General features: G+C 35.4%; 2 protein-coding genes across 3 annotated transcripts; both read left to right on the top strand.

The window, feature by feature from the left end:
• The first annotated feature begins 3898 nt into the window (after window positions 1-3898).
• Window positions 3899-6875, top strand: LOC120623551 (proteasome subunit beta type-6-like). Its single transcript, XM_039889612.1, has 3 exons — window positions 3899-4148; window positions 5298-5432; window positions 6598-6875. Exons 1-3 carry the CDS (start codon window positions 3935-3937, stop codon window positions 6873-6875), a joined length of 627 nt encoding a protein of 208 aa, XP_039745546.1. The 5' UTR covers window positions 3899-3934.
• A 279-nt stretch (window positions 6876-7154) lies between these two features.
• Window positions 7155-9017, top strand: LOC120637787 (proteasome subunit beta type-6-like). 2 transcript variants are annotated; one of them, XM_039909802.1, is made up of 4 exons: window positions 7155-7240; window positions 7422-7700; window positions 8222-8356; window positions 8689-9017. In XM_039909802.1, exons 2-4 carry the CDS (start codon window positions 7439-7441, stop codon window positions 8964-8966), a joined length of 675 nt encoding a protein of 224 aa, XP_039765736.1. In that variant the 5' UTR covers window positions 7155-7240; window positions 7422-7438; the 3' UTR covers window positions 8967-9017. The 2 variants fall into 2 exon arrangements, with proteins under 2 accessions (XP_039765736.1, XP_039765737.1); XM_039909803.1 differs by lacking the exon at window positions 7155-7240 and adding an exon at window positions 7249-7296.
• The last annotated feature ends 2071 nt before the right edge of the window (window positions 9018-11088 follow it).

The raw sequence follows: 11088 nt of genomic DNA, 5'->3' as shown, positions 1-11088 counted from the left end.
TAATTTAAAAAAAAATACCAACATCTGGCCATTGTCTCGCCGGCGGGGGAGTCTCTATAAAGTGGAATAAAATAAATAAAATATAACAAAATGTCTCCACCGCACGGCGCACGCGTCATTATTCAAGTACGATTGACAGCTACTTCCATAGGACGGGGATTCCACATAATAATACGCCTACTTATTGCTCCTGAAATTGTAGTGTGCGCACAATTTTGATACTCGAAGCTTAAACGCTCCTTTAAAGCCCCTTTTTTTGGCTTGGTCGAAAATCTTAATGTCTCCCTCCGTCCTTTTGGGCAGAGGTTACTTGGGACTCGTAAACCCACCACGGCATGTCCATCTCGTTTGCTTTACTAGACGCCCGGGAACCCAAACACCTAGCTTAAGTTTTAAGTTAACGAAGGTGTTTATCATCATCACCTCACAATACTGGAGACACAGTGGCGTGCAATGGGTTTCTTACCAGGGTAAGCATATAGTAGGAAAATTGCATAAATGGCAAAAATCCCCCTCCTACAAGAGTTATATATCAGTTTTAGGGTAAGCACTGCTTTTGTGCATGTATGAAGTGTACACCACTGTGGAGACATATATGTATAATCGCATCATAAGTACCTGCGTTAGGCTTACACGTATAAAGTATAAAGAATTGTTGACTTTGAATAAGGTTTATTGACGAAGCGAAGTGACTTCTTAACCTACGGCGTATCCAGTGTTCACTGGCCTGAATGCTGTTTTTCTTCTTGGTCAAAAAAAAGGGACTCACAGTTGGCAGGTTGAGCCATCAATTCATTAAAAAATAGGGAGATTGCCAACTCATAGCAGTCCCAGACTTAACAATGTAACACCTAATGTAACTAGATTTGCAACGGAGCAAGTATTTATTGGAAATGCTAATAAATCAAATGTGACAATAATTTTATAAAGTGGGTAAATAATTAAACTTTGAATAATCATTTATGCGAGATATTTTATTAAATTGATTACGATTTTAACAAATGTGCTGATATTTATAATTTAATTAATAAATACTTAAAAAAAAACATTTAAATAATACTTGATTAACAACCAAAGTTAATAAAATTGAGTTTGTGGGTATTTTGATATAAATACGACTGCATTATCGATACACTTCAGTCCTGTATGAACGATACAAAGATAACTCCCGGTGTCTTTGTCATTTTCAAAAATCAAGGGTCTACATAAGCAGTCCATGAATTTCCACCATTAAAATAAATAAATAGGGTGCTAACTACTTAATTGAATTAGACGGCTCTCAACAGCTTTCATATTGGTATTTTTTTACTTTTTAAATTTTGCCCTATGTTGGGGCTTTTTAAAGTTTTTGAATAATAATATAGCATAGCATTAAGTTACGACCCTTAATTAACTCTGATAAAAACTGGGGAAACAGCTATAAACAAAAACTGTGGCATGCTTACATGTTACAACGTTGTCCTATCGATAACAACTACTCGTAATGACAAATATTTGTAGTATTGGCGCCTCTCGAGATAACATCTACTTAGGTACATTAATATTTGTTAAGGATACACTTCCTTAATCAAATAGGTACCTAACAAACATTATCTTCTATTACTATATGAATAATAACAATAAATTGATAGTAAACTTAATTAAATACAATGTAAATATTCTATTCCAATTTTTTTTTGCATTACTTTTTAGGTTTTTTTTATAAATATAATATTATTCCTTGATTTAAATTTAAACCCAACACGCTGAGTTTAGTAATTACTTAGCTTTAGTGAAGGCAATACCGCTTCCTTACCAAAGAGTCAAGTAATCTAAAAACCTATTATTTAACTATAAGCACTACTATTAATATGCATAAAAGAATAATATTTCAACTCAGATATGAAAACTTAATGAAAACTCGAGAAACTGAAAAAATTACCAAATATCAAGATCGAACGCAGCTCTATAAAATCAGCAGAGAGGTTCCAAGACGCTTCTCCTATCATTTTGGGAGACGACGGTGGCGAATCGCAAACTTCATGAATAACAAATATAAATTCGATATTCCTTTTAAATAAAAATTTCAAATAAAAAAGCGATTTATCAAAAACTTCTGCTCATTCAAAGCGATCAATGGTCTTTTATAGTTTAAATAAACATCGATTCGGGATGACGGACAAAATGTTGCGTGCCGAATTGTAATATTTTTCTATAGGAACGTTTTTAGTGGGATAAGAGTACTAATGAGTGGCGGACACCCACGCAACGATGATCTGCAAGTTCTTTTATCGTAGTGATACAACAATGTATACTGAAATTCTTATGGTACAAAGTTGAGGTATTCATAGAATACCACTTCAAAAATACCGTGGATGTTAAGAAAATGAAGTTCCTAAGGAAAACATCGGCTTAAGGATGCGTCTTGTATACGTACCTACCCTAGTAGGTTCTTTTTCGAAACATATTTTTATTTATTTATTCAGAATATTGGTAAAGGTACAGAATTGACACAATAAACCTGGTGCCACGATAACTGTTGCAGTAGTATAGACTGTCGCAACAATTAACGCCCACCTCCAACAATAAATGTATAGTACCAATAAAACAAAAGTAGAACATAGTAAATGCCAATAATAAAAAAAGAATTAGAGTCAATTAAACAAAGATAAATAAAAACAATGATTAAGTTTCAAATACAAAAAAAAACAATAAAAACATGCAGCGACTTATTTAGTGTGTGTGTGGTGTGTGGTGTGTGTGTGTGTGTGTGTGTGTGTGTGTGTGTGTGTGTGTGTGTGTGTGTGTGTGTGTGTGTGTGTGTGTGTGTGTGTGAATATGCATGTGTGTTATGTGAGCGCCTATAGTTCGGGCCTATTTTAAAAAATCTGTTGAACTAGGAAGAATCATTTTATTATCTTTTCTACATCACTGTAGGAATAGTTTTATCTGACAACGCGATCAGATCTTCTCTTTTCTGTATAGACACTTGGATTAAAATGCAATTCACTTCAAAATGTAGAAACACAGCGATACATGGGAGATTCTCAGTTACCAAAATAGCTACACATAATGCAAAGCTAAAGGGTAAGTAAGTACATACGTAGCTCCGAGTTTAGCCAGCACCGGAAAATGTAGTTTTGGTAAACTAGCTTGATAGGTGACATCAATCGACCTCATTTTATCGTTTTATTTTTCAGAAGATGTAGGTTCGCAAACTTTGGAAAGAAGGAAAATGCGATAGCGTTGTCATTCCGAACGGTACCTACTTAAAAAAATTGTAGTCAAAATTATGGCCACCATAATCACGGGTCACCACTCAGAATGAGAAGGTTTGAGGCCACCACGCTAGCCCAATGCGGATTGGTACACTTCACATCTCCTTGAGAACATTATTAAATCTCAGACATGCAGGTTTCATTACGATGTTTTCTTTCACCGTTGAGGCAAGTCCTTCTGAAGGAAAAAATCGATATTTAATTGCTTAACTTCGAAAAGTTAGAGATTGGACCAAGCAGGAGGACCAAAGGAATGTAAAGGAAAGTCAAAGCATTACCCACTAGGACAGGGCTTTCCAACCTGGTGCTCCGTAGAAATCACAGAGGGGCGCCGCTAGGCAGAGGTTATCAAAAAAAAAAACAACAACAATAATGATTCAATTCCACCGACGCGATTTTTTTTTATTTGCGCACGTTTTGTCAAATTCCTTCCTTCATACTCCGTGGTATTTGGATCTTCTAGGATCTCCTCTTTGTCAAATAAAATGCTTTACTCTTTGTCATAACATTATCTTTGATTTGATGTCTGCTTTATTTATTTTTATGACTGATATTATTCTATACACATTTATGAATATTAATATAGAGCCATAAACAAGAATTAAATTGAATATTCATATATACATAACCATATGGCGGCATTTGTAGACACTAATTTTGACAGAAAAACGTGTTGGATGCATGAACCCGTTAGCACAGGCACTTCGATTATGGCTTGTGAGTTTGAAGATGGAGTGGTGATCGGCGCGGACTCTCGCACCACCACCGGCGCGTATATCGCCAACAGAGTGTCAGACAAACTCACAAGGATTACTGATTACATTTACTGCTGTCGCTCTGGATCAGCTGCGGACACACAGGCCATTACGGATATTGTCACTTACCATTTAAGTATGCTTAATTTTCTTAGCTCTACGCCACGCCCTTCAGTGGCATCTTTCTTCTACTCATATTATCAACCCAAGAAGCGGAGTTTAAGAAGGGCAATCCAAAACATTTACTTTTGCTTTTAAAATAGTAGATTTTACAAGATAAAAACTAACATGTGGTATTTTAAATTTATATTATTCCAGAAACCATCAAAATTAGCATGACTTTTATATCCGATAGGAAACGTGCATTTTTCTAGGATAAAATGTAGCCTATGCTAATCGTAGACTACTTATTTCAAAAATTCACGTCAATTGTTGCTTTGCGAGAATAGGGCAAACCAACGAACAACTGTCGCGATTATTGTTTGTAGGGATGAAGTTTTAGTACCACAATAATTTATTAAAAAGAGATTAAGAAATGTTGTCCATCTCTTTATATATTAGTTTATTTTATATTTATTAATCGTATGTATGATGTTTTTGTGTAAATTTAGTTATTATGTTAATGTATTTAAAAATTATAAATTTAGTTATATGTTAGTATGTAGTTTAACATTTTTGTCTGTTCTCCTCTTTGTTTTTTCTAAATCTAAGGTTGCCTGGCAATGATCGCTATTCAGCGATAAGGCCGCCTTTTGTAAGTATTCTACTTCTTCCTTCATGTTCTTTTTTTGTTTCTTGTATTCTTTGTGTGCTGTACAAATAAAGTTTTATCATTCTAAGAGAAGTCCTGATGAATATTACACTTTCATTAAAATCCACCGAACTGCATTGAATCGACACGGGCGCGTAGTCTACTCTTTCCTCCTATAACATATTCATATTGTTCACAAATCAATAAATAAATAAAAAATAAAAAAATATTTATAACCAAACCTGCTAGCAGTCTTTCGCAACTACGTCGTCGTCTTAGGTTTTTTAAAACTTTTAAAGCGTAACAGTTCCGCTTTAGGTACCTACATTATTTTGGCGTAACTTTAACGGTTTACGCATCGCACGCGCACCGTTTTTACAACATTTTTCATTGCTGCTCTGCTCCTAGTTGTCGTAGCATGATGTTAAATATAAATGGACTATCCAACACAAAAAATAGTTTTCTTATTCGAACCGTTCAACCAATCAAAATCTTCACCTAATATTAGTACAGATAATGCATTTATTATTACAGATTTTCACAAAATAGAAGTAGAAGATGAACCTCTGGTGCTAACAGCATCAACAATCTTCCGTGAACTTTGCTACAATTATCGAGATTCCTTAGAAGCTAGTGTCTTAGTCGCAGGTTGGGACAACAAGGAAGGAGGTAACTCCATTGACATCTTTAGGTGTTGATTTTTTTTTATTCCCCTACTTTATTTATTGCAGTAAAATTACATTAATTAATTGGTGTACAGTAAAAGTGTATTCATTTATTCATTCATTCATTCATTCATTCATTCATTCATTGCAATCTCTCCTGTCAGTGATGATACAGTCTCAAATTAGAGCGGGCTAACCTGTTAGAGGTATGGCAGTGGCACGTCTTTGTCGGTGGGGTATAGCCGAAGCCTCCTACCTAGAGAAAATTCAGAAATTATAAATTACCAAAACGCCGCTGACGGGGGTCGAGCGCGAAACCTATCACTCATAACCGAAGCGCTCAATGCTGCGCCATGGAGATCGACACAATGAAAGAATTTATCAATGGGCGCGGCTCGCCACCCACAATGAGAAGGGGTTAGGCCACCACGCTGGCCTAGTGCGGATTGGTGGACTCCACACACCTTTGATACCATTTTGGAGAACTCTCAGGCATGCAGGTTTCCTCACGATGTTTTCCTTCACCGTTGAGGCAAGTGATATTTTAATTACATAAAACGCACATAACTCTTAAAAGTTAGAGGTGCGTGCTGGGATTCGAACTAGGCCCTCCGAAAATTAAGTCGAGCTCTTATCCACTGTGCTATCACCGCTTTAATCAATATCACAACTTTAATAATAAAAAACAACAAAAATACTATAATAATAGAACAAATATTTCTAGAAAGTACAATATTTCTAAAAGCCACGTAACGACTAGCGATTCATTCCTGAGAACAAAAGGCAAAAATATTAAATTTATAAATAAGGATTTGAAATTTTAAATGACTATTTGTATGCTCATAATATTATTATACTTATAGAATAATTATAAACAGGAATCCAAAGCCAAAAAAATACGGCACTCGCCCGAAAATAGAGAAAATAAAAAACACTACCGGAAATAATTTCAATTAACAAAAGTATTCGTGGTGCCATCATCATATCAACCGATTGACGTCCACTGCCGGACATGGGTATTTTGACAGTGTGACTTCTTGATAGTAAATCCCTGCTCCTAATATAGCTACTCCTGTCCCGTTCCTGTTACTGTTGAACATGCTAACGACAAAAGCAATGAAGCTTTTATTACCTGATGACCTGATCTTATTTCACCTTCTTTTAATCAGGACAAATCTTCTCAATACCAGTTGGAGGTGCACTGGTACGGCAAGCAGTCGCCATCGGGGGCTCCGGTTCCTCGTACGTGTATGGCTATGTCGATGCGAACTTCAAACCCAACATGAGCAAGAAGAAAGCTATACAGTTTGTCACGAATACGCTCACCCTAGCTATGTTAAGAGATGGTTCTTCGGGCGGAGTGGTGCGACTAGGTGTTATAACTGAAGCTGGTGTACAAAGATCGGTGATCCTCGGAAATCAGTTGCCTAAATTCTATGAGGCTTAAACATAATTAAAGTTTGGTGAAAAATCTTGCCATTTTTTGTGATTATTTTGCCATTTTTCTTAACATTTATTTCATTTCTCATTCGTTTTTTATATATTCTCATAGGATACAAACATATCTTCTTTAGCATAAGGTGCTGGCTTGTGAGGATACAAACAGTAAGGGTTCGGCTTTTTATTAACCTCTTTAAAAACCTGCGTGGCGTTATTCCGAACGCAACCTAAGCTATACCACAGATCCATGCACTATTTATTACCTGTTTAATATCTGACAATGACATTTGAGAATTGACATATGACATCGAAGCCGAATTGTATCGTGACTTTCAAAAATTGTATTTTAATTTTATATTGAAACAAAATCAGGTAAGGGTATCTATATTTAATCAATTAATGCGCATTCTAGGTAGTTTAATCAAAAGGTATGTATTTCACTCGTATAGTTTTATATTAAATATATTTGTTTTAAAACTTACGTCTAACAGTCTGTACAGTGTTTGATTCCAAATTTGGCTAACTAAATACTTAGTATTATTATTTTTTACAGTATAACGAAACAAAAACATGGCTGCTTCAGTAGTAGACACTTATTCCGATCCAAGCATGAGTTGGATGAATGCGCCCCACAGCACCGGTACTTCGATTATGGCTTGCGAGTTCGAAGGCGGTGTGGTGATCGGCGCTGATTCTCGCACCACAACCGGCGCGTACATCGCCAACAGAGTTACGGACAAGCTTACAAAGATCACTGACCACATATATTGTTGTCGCTCCGGATCAGCTGCCGACACCCAGGCTATTGCTGATATTGTCACTTATCATTTGAGTAAGTTTTATAACTACTTATTGTTTGTTCTTCATTATACATCTGATCTGCTTGCAGCATAGGTTCTACAAAAGTAAGCAAATGAAATCCTAATTCTGTTGTACACTTTTAAATTGTTGAATCAGCTCTCATATCATTTGTTTCCATAAAACTACAATTAAGTGTTATTGTTAAGGAACCTTTAAGAACCCTAATATGTTTAAATCATGGTATATTTTTTACATAATTGTGAGGTGGTGGTGGTAACATCTACATTATATCTCAGTAACTATGTGATAACAATCTTAAAAGCCCACCAATATTATCTAAGCAGTGAGGAGAGCCTAAGCAATGAATTGGCATATCAGCCTATGGAAGATTGCACAGGTAGGGAATTGCTTGACATGCTTGGAATGGTCAAAAGTACTTGTTGATTTTGTGTGATGTGGATTTTATTGAATATTATAATTATATATTTTTTTATTCTTCTTCAGAAGAAGAAGCATCACCCTATACTCATTATAATTCAATGTTTATTTCAGACTTCCACAAGATGGAACTTGGTGAACCACCTCTAGTTCAAACAGCTGCAGCAATCTTCCGGGAATTGTGCTACAATTATCGTGATTCTCTTGTTGCCGGTATCTTAGTTGCAGGCTGGGATAAGAAAAAAGGAGGTATGATTACATATCCCCTGCAATTAAAAAAATCTATTTTTGTTCAGTTAACCTGTGTTTGGTTTTATTAGCAATAATAATAAGTGGTGTCCAGACAATGACTTCTAATTTTTTCTTAATTTTAAATGTTCTTGATAATGCTAACTAAGCAACCAGTATAATGAATTCACAAATGAAAGTATATGGATTAAATTTAATTTGTAAAACAATTTGAATAACATATTCTTAACTTGGTATCTGTGCAAATCTGTTTAATGGGTTCTTAGTAGTAAGATCCTTATGTAAAGTTAGTCCTTATGTATTTAAGAAATAATGTATTATTTTTTAATCAGGACAAATCTACTCGGTGCCAATAGGAGGTATGGTTCAACGTCAAGCTGTTTCTATTGGTGGGTCCGGCTCCTCCTATGTTTACGGTTATGTTGACGCCAACTTCAAACCAAACATGAGTAAGGAAGAAGCGAAGAAGTTTGTCACCAATACTCTTACCTTGGCCATGCTTAGAGATGGTTCTTCAGGTGGTGTGGTTAGACTTGGCGTCATAACGGAGACTGGTGTAGAAAGATTGGTAATCCTTGGTGACCAGTTGCCCAAGTTCTATGAAGGTTGAATGTTTTTCTATATTTAAGGTATTAATAAATTTTGCATAAAAGCTGTTGAATATTTAATTCATATTTATTCCCAACACAAAGATATTTTTATTTATTATTCATGATCGATATATATCAAAACCTGTGATCGTTTGTGACTATCATCGTCATCATCGTCATCATTATGACGGCCGACTGGCGCAGTAGACAGCAACCCTGCTTTCAGAGTCCATGGCCGTGGGTTCGATTCCGACAACTGGAACATGTTTGTGTGATGAACATGAATGTTTTTCAGTGTCTGGGTGTTTATATGTATAAGTATTTATGTACATAATTCAAAAAAATATTCATCAGGCTTACTTTGGGGCTAGATGGCGATTCGTGTATTGAAGTATATTTATTTATTCATTTATTTCGTGCCCACTACACAGGGTTCCTCTCAAAAGAATGGTTAAAGCTGTAGCGGACCTTGAAACACCTTTGAAAATAGAAAATAGAAAACTCCCAGATATGCAGTTTTCCTCCCAGGTTTCCTCACGTTTTTCTTCACCTTTGTAAAAGTGATATTTAAATTGCTTAAAGGAAATTAAAAACTCATCATATTAGACATAAATTAACACAAGTTATTATTATTTATCAGGTTCCAGGATTAGTAGGTAGATCAAACAAGAAAACACGATAATACTTTCTTTATTTTATGCCTTTGCTACATCTATATATACAGTAAATAATGCTTAATAAGCAATAACGCGAAACGCTTAAAAATCTTCCACCTAGTTGTGCAACCAACTCGTTCCACGTAGCAGAAATAATTGTTGTTCCTCAACCTACCACTGAGTCCGGATGATGCTCTACTTAATTTCCCTTAAAATATAACTCGAATAACATCTATACATATAATAAAACCATGGACTAGCAATGTCTGTTGATTAAAGATTTTTGCAAATAGATAACTGGGAGATGTTAGAAATAAGCAATGGAACATATAAATGCAATTCTTCTTCAGTCTGTTGGTTTGTCGCAAAAACTACTTACCGGAATTGAAAGCAGCAGGTACATTTATGGATTAAATTATTTGGGATAAAAATAATAAAACACTTTTTGAAAAACAATAAGGTTTGTTCAGCATATGCGATAAAAGTTTTTGCAGATGTATTTATGTACTTCATAAACTCCAACGTATCTTAACCGATCATCACAATTCTTCTTTCTCCGGAAACGCTGTATAATTAAATTAATTTTGCCAAAAATTCATGAAAATCAGACATTGTTGGTAGAGGAAATAAGTCCTCAGCGGACAGCAGCGAACCCCTCAATTAAGAATTAACGACACATTATAAGAAAACTATTGATCATAGATATTGGTGCTTAATAAAAATAGTATTATATTACATGATTAAAGAACTAATTATTAGCTACAAAAAAGTCCGGGAAGAACATCTAACTAACATAGTTAAGTCAGCAGCTTTTGTGTTCTAAAATTTTATTAGATCTCTGGTAGCAAAGAAAAGTGTGTTACATATGTATAGCAGTATTAATAATTATTCAAATAAATAGTCTTATAATGAAGAGTTCTTATATAGAAGCAAGAAGCTTTTTTAAATTCTAATCTGACATTGAAGTGAGAAGTTATCGCAAGTTAAAGGACTATCATCAAGCATCACATCAACCCATTACCGGCCCACTACAGAGCACGGGTCCCCTCCCACAATGAGAAGAGGTTAAGCCGTAGTCCACCACGCTGGCCTAGTGCGGATTGGTGGACTCCACACACCTTTGAGAACATTATGCAGAACACTAAGCCATGCAGGTTTCCTCACGATGTTTTCCTTCATGTTGCAATGAAGCAAGTTATATTTTAATTACTAAAACGCACATAACTTAGAAAAGTTAGAGGTCCGTGCTGGTGCGTCCTGCCCAATGCGTTATCACCGCTTAGTATATAAGGACTACTATACCTAAACAAAAGTTTTTATCAAGCTACACTTAATATAGACGGCCGTTTGGCGCAGTTTGCAGCGACCCTGCTTTCTGAGTCCAAGGTCGTGGTTTCGATTCCCACTACTGGAAAATGTTTTTGTGATGACCACGAATGTTTTTCAGTGTCTTGGTGTTTATATGTAAGAAAAGTTTTTATGTATA

This window comes from Pararge aegeria, chromosome 4, assembly GCF_905163445.1.
Source record: "Pararge aegeria chromosome 4, ilParAegt1.1, whole genome shotgun sequence".
Classification (NCBI taxonomy): Eukaryota; Metazoa; Arthropoda; class Insecta; order Lepidoptera; family Nymphalidae; genus Pararge; species Pararge aegeria.
The sequence above is the reverse complement of the archived record's forward strand: the minus strand, read 5'-3'. Positions and strand labels throughout refer to the sequence as shown.